Raw genomic sequence first — 17,902 nt, 5'->3', positions numbered from 1 at the left:
TACTTTTTTGTTACACTATTTTTATGTTTTATGAGCTATATATATATTGCAAAGTAATTTTTAGTATTTGTACCGTATACTTAAGTTTTTATATTAAAAATTAGTTCAACGAGCCCTTATTTTCATCCTTGTTCCTTATTTTCTGTTTCTTTATTTTATATTCTCATTTCGTATTTGTTTCCTTTACGTATACTAGTTCTAATACGCTAATATATATTTATCTTTAATATAACATATGAGATACTAATATATATATATATATATATATATATATATATTGCTTGTACTTCATACATACATATTGTGCATACACATATCGTATTTATTATTCCGAAACCGACTCCTTAGGGTGCACCAGATTTGATCCGTCATTATGAAACTCCCTCGCAGGAATTGTGACCTCGTCCAGAAGAAATCCACATAGTTGTTCTTGTATTCCCCTGAAAACTTCGGTCTCGAGGAGTTTATCCTTCCTGATCATTATCTGTATCATTGGCAAATGAATTAGAAATACTTAATCTAAATTTTTTGAACAATTGAAACTTTTTTGAAGTATAAGCAAATGAATTGAAATACTTAATCTAATTGGTACCACACAGTAGGCTCCTGGGACCTTTTTATTTAGTCCGCATTTTGTCCTTTAGACAACAAAATTCAATTAAATTGACAAGTAAAAACCTTTGTTGGCAACTTGGCATCTCTATTTGGGGTGTAACATTAGGGAAATAGAAAAATATCAGTTCAATGCAAATTGAAAACAATCTATAGTCGTGTTCTTAATTGTCCAAGTGTGAGGGATCACTTGGGTTTTTTTTAATTTCGTATTGCGCAAGTGCTGAAACCAGCAAGCCACCACGACAACTGCATGAAAAGTAACTATGTGGGACACTCTTCATGCTTTTTTAGTGATTGCTGAGTTCTTTCCACTATCCCTTGTCAATAATTTCTGGGCACAGTTCACACCTAGCTATAGTCTATAGACGCAAATACTAGTAGCAGTTCACATAATAAAGATGAACTGAAGATAGAAGTGGAGGACCAAAGATACTCTATTTTGCCTTACATATCATTCTCGTTAAGCAGCTTCTTTAGTAGTCATATCTATTCAGAAATTCAAAATGGATAATTAAGTAATACAACTCGACGTGATTATACCAAGGCACCAAAATTCTGTGGTCGTGTGCTGCACCTTTCTCTATTGTAAAAATAATCACACCATATCATTCAAACTACTGCATGGATGCTTTAAGGCGAATGGTATATATATTTCTAGAATGCGGGGTCTCAGGTTGAAGAGGATATAATACACATGAGCAGATTTATGCATTTGATGGTGAAACGACAAATGAGTTTGGTGGGTACCTTCGTAACGAGCATCCAAATATTTATGAGTGAGGTTGTCCAGTCTCTTCTTCAGGGATGAAGGAAGCGACTGTATACCTGGACATGATGTAATTAGAAGATGACGGAGAGATGAGTATGCTTGTGGCCCATCGGGCAAGGATGCCAGGCTTTTGCATTCATTAAGAATGAGGCGTTCCAGGGTTGAAAACTCTCCCAAGCAAGATTCCAATGATCTCAACTCTGGGCATGCACAAATTTCTAGTCTTCGGAGTCCATCCAGCTGGCCTGATAGGAGTTGGAGCTTGCCACACTCCCAAATATCTATTCTCCTGAGGGATGGGGGAAGGTTGAGAACCTCTGACAAGCTTTCGCACCGCTGTATATCTAGAGATTCAAGGCATGGAAGTAGTAAGTGATCCTGGGCTGATGATGACAGCTTCGGTGCAGCGCTGGGCCCTTGATTGAATGTTAGCTCGTCCTGTTGCTCTCCGAATATGGACTTAAGCTTAGGGCAGACGCGCAACTCCATCGTCTTGAGAGATGCGGGGACGTTGAAGACCTCTACCAGACTTTCACAATCCCACATGTCTAGATCCTCGAGACGGGGCAAAACTTGGCTCCTTTCTGATATTGGTTGGCCAGGAGCAGCTTTCGCGTACCCAATCAGACCACTGCACTTCCGAATGGTAAGGTGCCTCAAGGATACCAAGCTCTGGAACTCTTTTTCTGGCCAGTAGACAAGCGCATGGTTGATCCTCTCAATTTTCAAATATTGGAGCTGGACAAAACATGTCCATAGTGCCAGTGGACTTGAGGGGAACAGAAAGTTGCAGCCCCTTAGGTCCAGATGTGTCAGAGGGTATTTATTATTGGCGTCCACCAGCTCAAAGGCGCTATGCACAGTTGGTAAAGTAGTTTCTGTGTCTTCGACTGATAACATCAGTTTGGACAATGAGTTAATAATTGTAGGCACTATTATTGCTGTCAGTTGGCTGCCATTTATTTGTAATACACGGAGCTTTGGTGCTTCTATCACCCCCGGTAGAGTTGTCAACTTGGGACATTTCTCAACACACAGAGTCTCAAGGTCAGGGAATCTCTGCTCTTCCGTCATCCCCAAGCTCTTAAAACTATCTAAGTAACGTAACCGGAGCCCCTTTAAGTTTGGAAATGCTGACCATGCTGTAACATCACTATGGTCAAATGATGGTAATGCTGCCAGTTCGGGGCACGTTTCGATTGATAACCCTTCAAGCTGAGGAAATATTATCTGCAGCCCTTGAGTTGCTTCAGCAGCGCCCCCCCACCTCTGAAACTTTGCTAACCATTTTAATTCGAGTACCTTCAGGACTGGAAATGCCGACCAAAGCTTCCACTCGTCTTGCTCCTTGTAATCTCCACAGCACGATCCTCCGAGAAGTGCTGGCCCTGGTAATGCTGGAACCTTTCCACAATTTGTAATAAACAACTTCTCAAGTTGAGGAAACATTATCTGTTCTCCTTGGACCCAGTTTACTTCACACCATCTATCAAATTCCGGCAGTTCGTCCAGCCTAAGCTCCTTCAGATTAGGAAAGTGAAAGAATGTACCACCACTGCACAAGCTTTCCAGTTTTTTCAATCTTTCCAGACGAAGAACTTGTAGAGCTGGTACACTCCCAAGTGGAGGAAGCTTATTGGACTTGTTACAGTCAGAAAGATGAAGCTCCACCATTTTTGTCAGCGTACCCATCCACGTTGGGAAACTGGTTCCTTGGTAATGCTCTATCCTCAGAGCCTCTAGTCCAGGAGGAGCTTCGATACCCTCCAGCACCTTATGACAATCTTGTTTCTCCTCCTCACTACGTGTCCACGTTAATGACAATTCCCTGAGCTCCTTTTTATTTCCAAGATTGGCCTGTTTTGCATCTGCTGCATTTGTCACATTTTCGAGTTGACTAAGCAGTAGTGGACCACCAAGGTTGTTTAAATGCTGTAGCTCTGCAATACTACTGCAATCAGGGCCTGTACCCACTACAAAATTTGTAAGTGTTTGCAGGGAAGTGAGATGTCCAACCTCTGGTGGCATGCGCTTCAACTCCCAACATCCGTGAGTGTAGAGGTGACGGAGGGCAGTCATGTACTTTATTCCCTTTGGAAGACGGCCAAGTTTCTGACAGTACGCAACATTCAGCGTTTGCAGATTGTACAAAATGCTGATATCTTCCGGAAGTGCCACTATATCACTAAACGAGATATCAAGATACCTCAAGAGATGTAGCTGGTTTGGTTTCAGTAGAATTGTGCTCTTATTCTGCCGAAGTCTCAATGCACGCAGAGAGCTGTATTTTGCGAGATGCTGCAGGGAAATTTCTATGTCCTCACCACATAGTAGTGTTTGCATAGCTGGAGACCTTATATTCAGAGAATCATTCAAAACAGCCTGTGGCTTGCGACATGATAACAATATATGACGACAAGTGTTCTGAAGAAACTCATCACTCTGCTTTGGCTTCTCAGTTATGGTAGCAACTTCTTTGCCCATGACAGATAGTGCCACATCGTGCATAAGATCATGGATTTTACATGTACTTGTAGAGAAATACCAATACACGGAATCATATCTTGTGTCCCCTTTGACTTGCTTCACATCTTCAAAGAATGACCTTGAGACCAGCTCACTGAAAATCTGTTTACCAATTGTTTCATGACGAACATCTTTTTGTTCGGGAATAAAGTCATTTGCCATCCATAGTTGGATCAGAATTTCCACATCAATCTTATGGTTCTTGGGAAACACAGCACAGAAAGCAAAGCACTGCTTCATGTGTGATGGCAGGTCATCGTAACTGAGCTTGAGAATAGGCAGGATTTGATCATCCTTGTTATGGGCGATGCTTTTGCTAAGCACAGCCTTCCATTCTTCCGTTGTCTTGCCACATAGTACAGATCCTAGTGCCTTGGCTGCCAATGGAGACCCTGCACATCTCTCAACAACGTCATCAACCAAGCCAGCTAAATCAGCTGGTTTTCTCTCTTGCGAAATGAATGCTTTAGCCTCAATAATTTCCTTGATGAATTTATTGTCCAAACGTGCAATGTCATGTCCTTTAACTGTACCCATGAGTTGAGCTATTTTTTTATCACGGGTTGTCGTTAGTATGGCGCTACCAACATCACCATGTTTAAGACAGGCATTTAGCTTGTGCCACTTGTTATCATCCTTATTCCAGACGTCATCCAATACAAGAAGGTACCTGTTACAAATAATCATGCCATTAGTGCGTTTCTATTTGAGTACGTCTTTTTCTTAAGTTATGTGAATGCCACCAGAGGAAGCGTAAATGGTATTTTGAGCGTGTGTGAGGGAAAAAAAACCAATGTGCGTGTTTGAGATGAGTGAATCAACATCAAATTAAATTCTAAAAGTACCTCTTGCCAGCGAGTTCTCTCTGAAGCTTCTGCAAGGCATTCTCCAGGTTGCTCTCAGAAGCGTTGCAGATCTTGTTGGCAAGGTTACAAACATCGAAATCATCCGACACGCAGACCCACTTCAGCAGTTGGTGGAAATGCTTCTTCACTTCAGGGTCATTATAGATGAGCTGAGCTAGGGTGGTCTTACCCAACCGACCCATTCCAACAATGGGAACGACCATCGGATCCTTATTGTTAGCTTGTTCTTTGACCAACATTCTAACAATCTTTTGCTTCTCTTCATCTCTGGATCTGCTGACAATCTCTGGATCAACCATGGTGGAGTCATTCTCACGCAGATAATTTATCTGAACCTGCGCTTGTGGCTGTTTGTCGAACCGAAAGTCGCGCATCTGCTTGACAAGGGCCTCAATATTGCGCACAATCTTGCAAAGCTTGTTGCCCATCCTGTAACGGAACTTGATGCGGTTGCCCATCCCGAGCTTGATGTAGCACCCCTCTTTCTTGGCTTGACGATGGAGGGCCTCATAGTTGAATTCATCAAAGACTTGGATGGCCTCGTACGCCGCCACCTTAAGCTCCTGAAGCCAGGGTCTGATTGCTTCTTTGGAGGTTGCCTGCTTCTCTGCGTCAGTGATCCTTTCCAGGATGGCCGGCAGCATGACCTTGAGCTTCTTGTGCTGCTCCTCCATGCCCTCCATCACCTTGTACTGGTCCAGGAGGTAGCTGGACGCCTTCTCCATCACCAGGGACAGCAGTGGCCTGACCACCATGCTGCCCACAAGCTCGGCCATTGGAGCAGTCGATCAGAGCTCACGAGAACGCACGCTGAGAAATGAGAACACACTTTGGAGTGGAGAAGAGGATGGTGGTCTGCGGAAGCGCTTTGGAGGTAAATGGAGACCAACACCAAGCACTGACCTTCTTGGGACGCGCTTAATTTTTATTGGTTGCATCGAAAGCCGTAATACAAAATAATATAATCACGGTCTTCCATGTGCATTCTACAATCACAAATCAAGCCACTTGAGCCGACCTCGAGAGAGCCGTCAACAACAGCCGAACAGCGGTTCTACGTGCATGTGCTGCCAGTGTACAGCCTGGGTCCATTTCCATCGATGTCGACTTGCTTTCCGCTCATGTAGCAGCCACGGAATATTCAAGAGGCAATAATAGAATGCAGGAATCAGTCACTCTCTGTGCCAGCTGCACGAGTCACAGTCATGTCACAAAGGCTCCAAATTTCATCATCATGCATGGATGTTACGGATGAATTTCGTTGATCTCGTCAAATGGCGAAAGCGAAACAGGAGGGGAAAAAACATCGTCGTGTAGGCTTTACACATGTGCTGCTTTACAGAAGATTAACGAAGGGATTAGGTCTCAAATCATGATTCAGTCCAGCATTACTGGCCAAGCACTGACCTTCTTGGGGCGCTTAATTTATTGGTTGCATCGAAAGCCGTGATGATATTATTTTGTATTACGGCTTTCCAGGTGAACTATTATATACCAATCGTCTTAAAGCATCATCGAAAGCATCATTACGGCTAGGTCCCATGGCAGTACTAATTAGGGCGCCACTTCTGTGGACGGTAGTGCCTGATTAGGGCGAGCCAATGGCATATGCATGTGTCGCCTTGTCACGTACCTACGTGTTGCACGGTTACTGTCACGTACTATCAGTCATGATAACAAATAAAATAGAAAGCTAAGGATCTCTTTGAAAGAAATCTCAAAACATAGGAATAGGAAAAACGTAGGAACGAAGTTACATGACATTTCCAATTCTACAGGGATTGAGAATGTAGGAAAGTTTGCAATTGTGTATTTAGATGCAACGTAGGAAAAACAAACAAATGAGAAGGAAGAGATAGACACAAAGAAAAGTTTCCAAGAGGTTTGACACAAAGAAAGAGAAATATGCAGGCTCTTGCCGTGCATATGGATGCAAGCGAAACTCTACGTTGTTGTCCATGGAGTTTCCATGTTCCAATTTGTGTTCCCTAGTTGTCTCTTTAGCCTGTACCCAGAATCCACCAAAAGCAACTTGCCTGCATGCTTCTCTGATGTTGCAACTTGAAGGTGTTGAATGTTGATCTGCTCATTCACGAGTGATGACCAAGGACCATGAGACCGAACAGAATTTTCAGACATGGACACATTCTGAAACGGGCTTGGCATTTAGCCCGGTTTGTCTTTACAAGGAACTGAAGCTGATTATGCACACATCCGACATCCGGAATAGAAGCAGGAAGATTTTCTTCAGAACAAAAGCTGGTGGTAACATAACATCTGAAGCAGACGCACCCCTGACGAGCCATGTCCATCAGTATCCTGCACCTGCACATTATCAGGCACAATGCTTGGCTACGTGCCTGCAGAGCAACCTGGGAGGAGGGAGACCAATGCGAGGTCCGTACCATGTCCGCCATGCCCATCCGGCGCGCGAGCACAAGCGCGTGGCCTCCGGCCGGCGTCCGGTCGTAGCTCCGGGAGCAGAGGGAGTGGAGATAATGCCGGCGCAAGAAAGCTGATGAGGCAGGGATTGGTGCGCAATCCTGATGGGGGCTCGCGATCCCCGGCGGCACAGAGGGCGGCGAAGACGGCAGCGCCCGGCGGCGGCGGGGAGAGGAGAAAGCCGAGACGAACCCGGGGGGCTATCTGCAAAATTCCGGATCGCGATTATTAATTGCGATCCAAATAAGGAGGTATTACGTAAATATTTGGACCAAATTGGGGGCTATATGACAAAACCAAGGGGCTATGTTGCAAATATTTGGATCCTATTGAGGGACCTTTATGCGAATATTTGTTCGGAGCCGGGAGGCCAACAGCTCCCATGGCCGCCGCCGCCGTCCCGGCCGCCTGGTATATAGATCGAGGCCCCGTCTACTCAATGGTAACTGGAACAGCCGTGGCGGGGGTCTCCCCCGGCCACGGCCGTATCTCGCCATCCCGCGGCGACCGGCGTGACGGGAAACCCCTCGTCCCTGTTCTGCTCCGTTGCCGCAGCTCGCCGTCGCCGGTGCGCCGCCGCACACCGGCTGGCCGGCCTCACAACGCACCCCCTATCCTTCCCCGTGGCCGGGCTCGCGGCTCTCACGGGCCCAAGTCCACGCGCCGCTGCGAGTCGATCTGCAAGCTGCAATGCGTCGCGCAACGTTGAGGAAGAGGGTTCAGATTGTTGAGAAAGCAGCAGCCAGCAACGGCACCAATTCAGATCGTTCCGCGCCATGCTTCTGAAACAAGAATGAGACCGGCACATAGCATCCAGGATTCGACACATTTTGAACCGGACTTGGCATTTAATTTTGCACGGTTTATGTGTACAAGGAATTGAACCTGTTGGTTGTGCACACATCCACATCCGGAGCAACAAGATCGAAGCAGGAAGGGTTCTTGGGACAAGAGAAGCAGACGCACTGACGAACCATGTCACATCCTGCAGGTGCAAACGATCGCTGGCAACCACGCTAGCGTTCGTACCCGAGCAACAAGATGGCCGGGCCGAGCAACGCCTTGACGCCTGCGCACCTCGTGTCGCCTCCGCCGCCGCCTTGAGCCGAGCCTTGCCGACGAACGCGTTCCCAGGACTTTGGACCGCCATGCCGGCGAGGACGGTCTCAGGCGTACATGGTCCATCCGGCTGACATTTAGCCCGGTAATGCTCGCATTCGTACCTGAGTCGCAGCAATGCGAGGTGCGTACAATGTCCGCCATGGCCAGCCGATGCGAGCACAAGCGCGGCGTGTCCTGGGCATGGCGAGCGGCGCACGGTGTCCGGTCGTGGCTGCGAGAGCAGGGGAGATTCTGCTGATGCAAGCTGTTGAGGCAGGGATTCGTGCTCCATCGAGACAGAGGGCGGCTCGCCGGAGCGCCGCCACAAACCGGCGGCTGCCCTCACAACGCATCCCTGTTCTGTTCTTCCCCGTGGTGGCCTCGCGGCTCTCATAGGCCCAAGTCCGAAGCAGCAATACGTTTGCAACTGTTGAGAAAACAGCAGCCAGCGACGGCCCAATTCAGATTGTTCCGCACCATGCATGCTTCTGAAACAATGGGTGCCGACTGCCGTGCCGTCGTGCCGACCACCGGGAGCGGCGGGAACGCGCGGCGCTCCGGGGAGCTGATGCGCCAAGCAGAGGGAAAGAATCGCAGGTGGAGGGAGGCCGTAGCCAGGTCGGGGGTGGACGGCATTTCATTTACCGTCCACCCCTTGAGTCCCTGTAGCCGTTGGATCGAGCATGAGCGGTCCGGATGCGGTGCAGATGGAGTCTAACTCGGTCGCCTTCGATCCAGGGAGTCTGATGGCGGAGGTCGGAGGTCGGGTGGCGCGCTACGGCCGCTGCTCAGGCCGGGACGCCGGCAGTCCCGCCGCCGCTACCCTCAAGCTCAAGAGCTTCCTGCGCCGTCAGTGCATCCGTGCTCTCGCGGGGAAACGAGATGGCCAGGCCGCCGCCCGAGCAACGAGTTGACGCCTGCGTGCCGGCATGCCATCGCCGCCCTGAGCGCCGAGCCTTGCCGACGAACGCGTCAGCACCATGTCGGCGGCGAGGAAGGTTTCGGGCGTCGTCGTTGATAGAGAGCCGATGCAATTAAACGGTCGTCAAGGTCGTGGCTCCATTGATTCCTCCTGTGCTGAGGACGACAAGGGAAAGTGCAGCAGTCAACGTTGCCGCGGCGTCCGCAAAGGCCACTATGGCGCGCGCGACCTTGCCTGGTTTCCCGGCAAGAGACTCCAACGGCTGGGCCGCGTCGGCACAGAGCTCCGTCCAATGCCAACTGAAGAATGAAACTGTAGGGGACGAAGCTGTCATGTCTTTTTCTGCAGATATCCGGCATGCCCAGCCGGCGCGAGCACAAAGCGCGGCGTGGCCCGGACACGGCGAGCGGCGCATGCCTCCGGTCGTAGTTTCGGGAGCAGAGTAGCGGAGATATTTCTGGAGGAAGCTGTTGAGCCAGGGACAGAGAGCGCGATCGAGATGGGGCCTCGCGATCCCCGCCGCCGCCGGGACGGAGCAAGGAGATGACGGCAGCTGCCGAGGAGCACAAGCCGAGTCGAATCAGGGGGCTCTATGCATTCCGCTCATCGGCGGGCGTAGCGCGGTCGTCGATCGTTCTGGGAGCAAGGATACGGAGGCGTGTAGCGGCTGGAACGCGGCGGCGCTCCGGCGAGCTGGGCACCAAGCAGAGGAATACCCAGGTCGGGGCCTCGGGGGTGGACGGCATTTCATTTACCGTCCACGCCTGAGTCCCTGGGAGCCGTTCGATCGGGCATGTGCGGCCCGGATGCGGCTCAGTCGCAGTCTGACTCGGTCGTCTCCGATTCCTGGAGCTCCTACGACCCGCCGCTGCTCGAGGTCGCCGGCAGCCTGCGTGCCGCTGTGTCGTCGCCGAGCCTTGCCGACGAAAGCGTTCGCCTGCGGCGAGTACGGTTTGGGCCCCGCCGCAGGTCATCGTCAACAGCCGATCCAAACAGTAGCAAGAGAGAGAGAGAGCAGGCCATTGCTGTGCATACGGAGGGAACTGAAACTTTGTTGTCCATGGAGTTTCCATGTTCCAATCTGTGCACATTTCTTTGTATTCCCTGTAGCCTCTTTAGACTGTACCTAGAATCTTAAAATGCAACTTGCTTGCTTCTCTGAAGTCTGAAGTTGCAACTTGAAGGTATTGATTTGCTCATTCTTGAGTCATGACCATGGAGAGTTGGAGACCGAACAGGATATTCAGGCTTTGATGGAATGCATGTTAGGTACTGCCGTCGAATGAAACAATCTTGTTATTTTTGGTTGTCTGTTCAGATAGCTTACTTTGGTTAGTTGTAATTATTTCATTGAGATCCATGCTTTGTATTTGCTCATATGCTGTGGTCCTTTTGCTGCCTTTTCCTGTTGGTTTTTGTTAGGCTTACTGTTACCTTATTTATTGTTATGTTAGGAGCGGAACTGGGCATTGGCAAAATTTTGGAAATAGTCCTGCAATTTCACTGCTGTTGATGAATTTCAGTATATTAGTATGCTAGTTTTTTTGGTTGGTTTGATGCGTGTGCATTGTTGCACCTCTGAATTGGTTTGTGTTGTTCTCTGTATTTCTCTTGCTCCTGTTATGCAAATGATACTAATGCGTACCTGCTCCTTTCTAGTTTTGTTACACTGCTGTTGACAAAAACAACATGATTTCATATATATATTTTTCCTTTTCTTATGCTGCTAATTTGATCTATTCAGAGGATTGTATTGTTTGGCTTTAACTGGTAATTGATTAGCTTTCATTCACATGCTGTGCTCCTTTTGGTAGGCTTTTATTAAATATTCTCTTTTGGTTTTTACTATTACCCCTGTTGTTAAAATGAGGGGGAGAGTTACAATTTGTCTTGTATTTTGGTCTAGTTAACCAGTCTAGTAAAACAACAAACTTGTCTGCAGTGCACAAGTAGAGTGTCTTAACAACTCTTATACGGGCCAGCCGAGCACACGCACACGATTTTAAGCGCACTAACACTTATATGACTAACTATTACAACCCAAGAACAGAGATGACCTTCTAACAGACCTACTGTCCTATTAGCCGGCCATCCCAGAGCCGCCAAATGCTTGGCTCCGGCCTGAATTCACAGCTGACCTTCCTTGACGATGATGTCCATCAGTTGACTCTCGTTGATGCTAGATTGGTATGGTCCAGGTGATCAACATGACAACCAAGTCCAGGCCCTTCTAATTCAGATTGTTGAGCCCATGCCTTATCTGCAGCCACCAGTCAAGCATGGACGGCTCGGTTGGGAACTGGATTGTTGCTCTCATCAGCATTAGGATGGCATGCCAGACCTGCCTTGTGTAGCAGCAACCAACGAAGAGATGATCTGTTGTTTCAAGCTCCTGATCACACAGAGGGCAGTTTGCCTGGTCCAAATGTGGTGCCGAACGACGAGCCAAGTGAAGAATTTTACCTTTAGTGGCGCCCAAGCTTTCCAAATTGGGCGAACTGCTCTGAGCCAACGAAGAACATGCAATACGCCGAGCGTGCCGAGTATGTCAGCGAGCAAAGCTCATTTGCAATCACGCATGGGGATGCGTCTCCCTTCCAGCGATCGGAGGGCCATGGAGCCGTTGCCCAGGTGAAACATCCCTTATCATTGCCGAGATGCGAGGGCCACGAGGTTTACATGCGCCGAGATGACGACCGTGGCGGCGCGAGGTTGCCGGAGGCCGCAAGAAGATGGCGGCGCTGTAAGGCTGCCATGCGCCAAGATGACAACGGCGCTGCGACGATCTGGAGGCGTCAGATGTCTAACTCAAGACGGTGGCCAAGAACGCACGTCCGTGCTGGACAAGAAGAATCGGCGTACGTATCACGACATGCAAAGCAAGAAAGAACGTTCATGCAGGTCATGCATGCACGTTCGTGCACACGTGCTGTATGAACTGAAGATAGCAACACGAAAGCCTTTGGCAGACGGCGCTTCCCCGGCCTGGCGGCCTCCCTCTAGCAGATGGTGCTTCCCTGCAGTCCGCTTGAGGACCTTGTGACGACCAAGCCGCTGTGACGTCCACTCGGCTCCAGCGACACGGTCATGTATCCTCGACGAACCACTACCACGACACCGACGAGGCTGGACGACGCGGGCGGGGGCAAAAGAGAAGTTCCGAAATTAACGTCTATCGACTTGCCCCAGCGTCCTGGAGCGAGCTGCTTGGACTCGGTCGGAGGGCCTCAATCGATGATGCTGACAGCCGCGCTGACACATGCAGGCTGCCCTGCCAAAGTGGGGGTTGTTAGAATTACGGTTGTAATCAAGGTAGCTTGCCTACCATGCGCCGGCATAGGAGGTCTTGGAGATAGACTCATGTTCGTACGTAATAATTGTGATCTTAAAGATAGACTCGGATTACTTAGAGATATTGCTAGAGATAAATTCTTTTGTAATTCAGATTGTAAAGCAAACCGAGTCCTAGGTGATCACGATTGTATTCATATGTAAAGCTCTTGGTGTTATTCACCACGTATAAGCGTGCAACCGTGACGAGCTAAGATAGGCAACCACGTTTTCTCCTTTTCTTACAAGCGTGTCATATCGTGCCTGCAGGCTGCAAGTTCACCATCCATCGCAACATCATCAACAATGTGGCAGTAACAATCCGCTGCTGTCAAAACATCCTATCGGAACAATCGCGGCAATCTAAGGATGAACAGAAATTTCTGTACAAGGACACCAGCAGCAGGAGTAAACTCTCATCGCTTCTCCCTGCAGGAGCTCATACAAGACAAGGCCGTCGATACTCGATAGAGAATAATGCTGCTGTTGCAGCAGCAGGAAGCTGCACAAACAGGTGAGAAAATGCCGCTCAACAAGTGGCGCGAGGGAACATGATCTTAAACGTAACAGTTATCCACATTTCAGAGGCGTGCCAGCCAAAACTCACATTGCCAAATTGTTGAAATATGCAATGCAAACTTAGAACATACTAAAAGATTATGGAGATCTCAAGAGACTAACTTTGCCATGTATAAGGATAAGATCATGGCAAGATAGGTTCTAGAAAATTGTAGAGAATGCATGAGTCATAGTTGACATGATTAATGGTGAAGTGTAAAATACTCTAGAACTAGATATTTTAGTATGGTAGAAATATAAAAAACTAGATAAGCATGAGGAGAGTTCTAGAGTTAGGATATTTTGTATGGAAGAGTATGGAAGTTGGCACATGGCAACACCACAATGATCATGAGCACATATAAATAGTGGTGCTCCCCTCCCTCGTAGTCATATCATGGCATAGAGTGTCATGTGAGCTATAGGTGAAGAGATGGCAATATTGCCATGTAGTATAGTGATGTCATGGTAGGGTAGCCACATAAAAAGTGTAAGAGTGAGTGTTGTATCAAGTTGTGAGTAGGTGAATAAAAGATTTGAGTTTCTTTGGAGAGAGTTGGTCTCCCGTGAAGATTTCCTAAAAGTAGTGTGGGTATAAGCGTGTTGGTGTTAGTGTGAAGATTTTCTAAAAGTAGTGTGGGTATAAGGTCCTATGAATAAGTGGTGTCATACCACTTTTGTACCACTTCTAAGTTCGGGGCGTCGATTTCTCAACACAGACCATCCTCACAGCCACTACTAGAAAACTCCTGTGCTAGAGGGATTACAGTCTCAGTGTAGTCTGCAAAATCTCCCTCCAACTGAACCCATTGGAGCGCCTTGCCTGTCATTCTACTACTACTGCTTCTAAAACACTCTCTGTAGACAAGTCTCTTACAGGTAGATAAAATAACAAGTTTGTTTCTGTAGGGTTGTTCCACAATGATGCTTTTCTATCTGTAAATTTTACTTCTGAAGTGTGAACCTTGCACTCATGCAAGTGTTCACTAATATTCAGCTTTAACTGTGCAAGTTTTTTTTATGTGCACCTGTGGCTGTTTCGTATGATTTGCCATCTTTTATTTTCTAATGATACCTGCCAAGTGCATTCTGAACATATGAGACATAATTTTAGCTTTGCTTACCGCTGAATCCCACATCTCTCCAAAGAAGAGAGAGAGAGAGACAGAGAGAATGAGCAGGCCATTGCTGTGCATATGGAGGGAACTGAAACTTTGTTGTCCGTGGAGTTTCCATGTTCCAATCTGTGCACATTTCTTTGTATTCCCTGTTGCCTCTTTAGACTGTACCTAGAATCTTAAAATGCAACTTGCTTGCTTCTCTGAAGTCTGAAGTTGCAACTTGTAGGTATTGATTTGCTCATTCTTGAGTCATGACCATGGAGAGTTGGAGACCGAACAGGATATTCAGGCTTTGATGCATTCTGACATGGGCTTGGCGTTTTGCCCCGTTTGTCTGTACAAAGAACTGAAGCTGATTATGCACACGTCCGGGGGGAATAGAAGCCCGAAGATTTCTTCAGACAAAAACTGGTGCTGAAGATCTGATCATCTGAATCAGACGGCACCGACGAACCATGTGCTCACGAGTCATGTCCATCAGCATCCTGCATTCCTGCAGTAGCAGACGATTACCGGCCAGGCGGCCACAATGCTCGCCTTCGTCCCTGAGGCGCAAACTGGGAGGATACCAATGCGAGGTGCCAAAACATGCCCAGCTTGCCCAGCTGGTGCCACGCGCCGGCGAGCGGCGCGCGCCTCCGGCCGGCGTCGGGTCGTTGCTGAGGGATCATTGCTGGTGCTACCTCTTTCCGAGATGAGGCCTCGAGATCATTGCGGGGACAGAGGGCGGCGATGACGGCAGCGGGCAGCGCCGGGGAGGAGGAAGCCGAGACAAACCTGGGGGCTATCTGCAAAAATCCGGATCGCGATTAATATTGATCGCGATCCAGATTAGGGGCTATATGAAACTTACGAGGGGCTATTTTGAAAATATTTGGATCGAGAGTAATAATCGCGATCCAATTGACGAACCTTTATGTGAATATTTGTTCCGAGCCAGGAGGCCAACAGCTAGCTCCCATGGCCGGCCGCACCGCACACACATCGGCTGGCCGGCCGGCCTCAGGACGCGGCCCTTATCCTTCCGCGCGGCGGCCTCGCGGCTCTCACGGGCCGAATTCCACTCGGCGCTGCTGCAAGTCCATTGCAAGCTGCAATGCGCTAATGCGTCGCGAACGTTGAGGAAGCAGAGGGTTCAGATTGTTCAGAAAGCAGCAGCCAGCAACGGCACCAATTCAGATTGTTGCGTACATTGCTTCTGAAACCATGGGTGCCGACCACCGGGAACGGCCGGGCCGCGGCGGCGCTCCGGCAAGCCGAGGCACCAAGCAGAGGAAAAAAAATGATGCAAGAAATGATGCCACCGTTAGTTGTGTTCTCTGCCATCGAGCGTGACCAGCGGAGCTCGAGGCCGAACGCAATGTTCAGGCTCTGACGCATTACTGAAATGGTGATGCATCGGTCCGGGGGGCAATAGAAAGCAGGAAGATTTATTCTTGAGAACAGAAGCTGGTGGTAAGATAAGATCTGAAGCAGACGCACTGGCGAAGCGTGTTTTTTTTTTTACGGTCAACCGGGGGGGCGGGGGGTGTGGAAGCGCCCCCACCTGATTCATTTTCATTCAGGGCCTGTTGCACGCCAAACATCTTACAAGTAGCTTTTCAGCAGATCAAAAGAAAGAAAAAGGCAGAAAACATCTGATGTTGGGGATTGGTTTACATTGAAGCGAAGACAGTGCACCAGGAGTCAGTTACTGCACGATCTTCCATCCAAAACCGTTCGCGTCAGAGTCGGGCTTTCTCTCGACATGCTGACCAGAAATGTTGTCACTACGCCAGAATTGATTTCCGGTGGCGGTCAAAACACCACTGGTCAAAACACCACTGGGCTGGCGGGTGGAGCGCCCGCCACTAACTTGGAGCCAGCACTAATAATATCACCCGCCAGCACAGTGCCCACGGTGCTGGCGGTTGGCTTAACCAACTGCCAGCATAATGCCCACCGTGCTGGCGGGCGGCTTAACCAATTGCCATCACATGTTTCAATTTCTAATTCAACATGAACTTGCTGCAGTGTATCTGAACTTCTGTGTTTATTATGGTTAGCTTGTATTTGTGCTTACTGTTCTCTGGTGGCTCATATGTTTTTATGGTTATTGATTGATCGTTGGCACATGTTTCAATTTCTAATTCAGCATTTTATTCTTTCAGCACGCAGGTTTGGATTCATCCTCTGCCCAGATTCAACTCTCGCCAATTTCCTTCGGGCTCGCTATGTTCAAGTTGGGACGGAGAGGATTTTCTTTGACCTTGTGAGGAGTGTGCGGTATCTGCCCTACTTGGAGGATACCAATCAGCACCTTAGGGTTTTTAAGTGGATTTGAAGATCCTCTCCCACAAGAATGTGACTAAGCTTTTGAACAAATTTAACTATGGCTGAGAACTTAAGAAGTACTGAAACTATTGTAATATAATGTTGCCTTTAGGATTGTCTCTTCTCTAAATTTTCTTTTGTTCCTTCAAGTTTGTGTGATTATACAATATACCAGTTAGCCGGCCAATAAGAGAGAATTTGTATTGCTGGCGGTGGGCTTATGTAGCCCGCTAGCAGAGTGAAGTACTGTGCTCGCGTGTAGTTATGTCACCCGCCAGCACAGATGGGGTGACATGTGCTGGCGGTGTGCTTATGTAATCCGCTAGCACAGTGGATATGTCACCCGCCAGCACAGTTGATATGTCACCCGCCAGCAAAGCTTCGGCCTCGCATAGCCGATGCAAAAGGCATCGCCTTTAGACCAAAAGAAAGAAGGGAAAAGCCAATTACAATTTGAGACATCGTGGCTACTGTACATGTGCCCAACACAACACGAGTTGCCCTTAGAAAAAAAATACTTGCAAATATTTGGATTACAAATAGTTAATGACGTCCTAGCCGAGCCTTGGTTGCATCAATCTCCTTCTGGATCCGGTCCAGTTCGGCTAGAAGTCGGGTACTTTTCTCTTCTACATCTGCCATTTGATCTTCAAGAGTTATGTGAGGAGGAAGTTGATGGCTTCGACCAACCGGTTGCTGCACTCGCCGGCTTGAAGATGCAGTGTCCATCTCATCTAAGATGGACTTGACGTTCGCGGGAACATGTGTTGGCGGTGTGCTTATGTCACCCGCCAGCAGAGTGAACCACTTTGCTCGCGGGTAATTATGTCACCCGCCAGCAGAGTGAACCACTCTGCTCGCGGGTAGTTATGTCACCCGCCAGCATAGATGGGTGCCACGTGCTGGCGGATGCTTATGTAGCCCGTCAGCATAGTAGATCTTTTTGCTGGCCAGCACACCCTGGTGACCTGTGCTGCCAGTAGGCTTCAGATCCTTGCGCATCCTAATCTACCTCATCAATCGGTACTTTTACCTATACATACCAGTTAGCTAGCCAAGATGAGAGAATTTGTATTGCTTGCGGTAGACTTATGTCGCCCGCCAGCACAATGGATTTCTTTGCTGGCTGGTGGTTATGTCACCCGCCAACACATATTGCTGACATGTGCTGGTGGGTGACTACTGTGCTGGCGGTTGGTAACCCGGCACCCCGATCTGTTCTCTATGCTGGCGGGTGCCAATTTCGACGTGCCACTATAAATCGATTTTGGCGTAGTGTGTCGAGAGGGAGCGCATTGCTGGAACACCAGGTCATTCCTATGTTTCCATAACATCCATC

The 17,902-nt window shown here is 48.4% G+C and overlaps 1 protein-coding gene across 2 annotated transcripts; it reads right to left on the bottom strand.

Annotated features, from left to right (window-relative positions):
* Nucleotides 1-299: 299 nt before the first annotated feature.
* Nucleotides 300-5,780, bottom strand: LOC117847124 (disease resistance protein RGA2). 2 transcript variants are annotated; one of them, XM_034728286.2, is made up of 3 exons: nt 4,756-5,756; nt 1,363-4,580; nt 300-484 (listed from the first exon to the last, which is right to left on the bottom strand). In XM_034728286.2, the coding sequence occupies exons 1-3, from the start codon at nt 5,550-5,552 to the stop codon at nt 465-467; spliced, it is 4,035 nt and encodes a 1,344-aa protein (XP_034584177.1). In that variant the 5' UTR covers nt 5,553-5,756; the 3' UTR covers nt 300-464. The 2 variants fall into 2 exon arrangements, with proteins under 2 accessions (XP_034584177.1, XP_034584178.1); XM_034728287.2 differs by lacking the exon at nt 300-484 and having other exon boundaries at nt 3,158-3,324; nt 3,401-4,580; nt 4,756-5,780.
* Nucleotides 5,781-17,902: the final 12,122 nt, after the last annotated feature.

The sequence above is a fragment of the Setaria viridis genome, chromosome 3 (genome assembly GCF_005286985.2).
Source record: "Setaria viridis chromosome 3, Setaria_viridis_v4.0, whole genome shotgun sequence".
Lineage (NCBI taxonomy): Eukaryota > Viridiplantae > Streptophyta > Magnoliopsida > Poales > Poaceae > Setaria > Setaria viridis.
This window is presented reverse-complemented; position numbering and strand designations above follow the sequence as displayed.

Coding starts and splice junctions, on each gene's coding strand:
- LOC117847124 (XM_034728286.2), bottom strand. CDS start 5,552: ATGGCCGAGCTTGTGGGCAGCATGGTGGTCAGGCCACTGCTGTCCCTG. Junction 4,581..4,755: donor AGAGAACTCGCTGGCAAGAG/GTACTTTTAGAA, acceptor TATTTGTAACAG/GTACCTTCTTGTATTGGATG. Junction 485..1,362: donor TTTGGATGCTCGTTACGAAG/GTACCCACCAAA, acceptor CCAATGATACAG/ATAATGATCAGGAAGGATAA.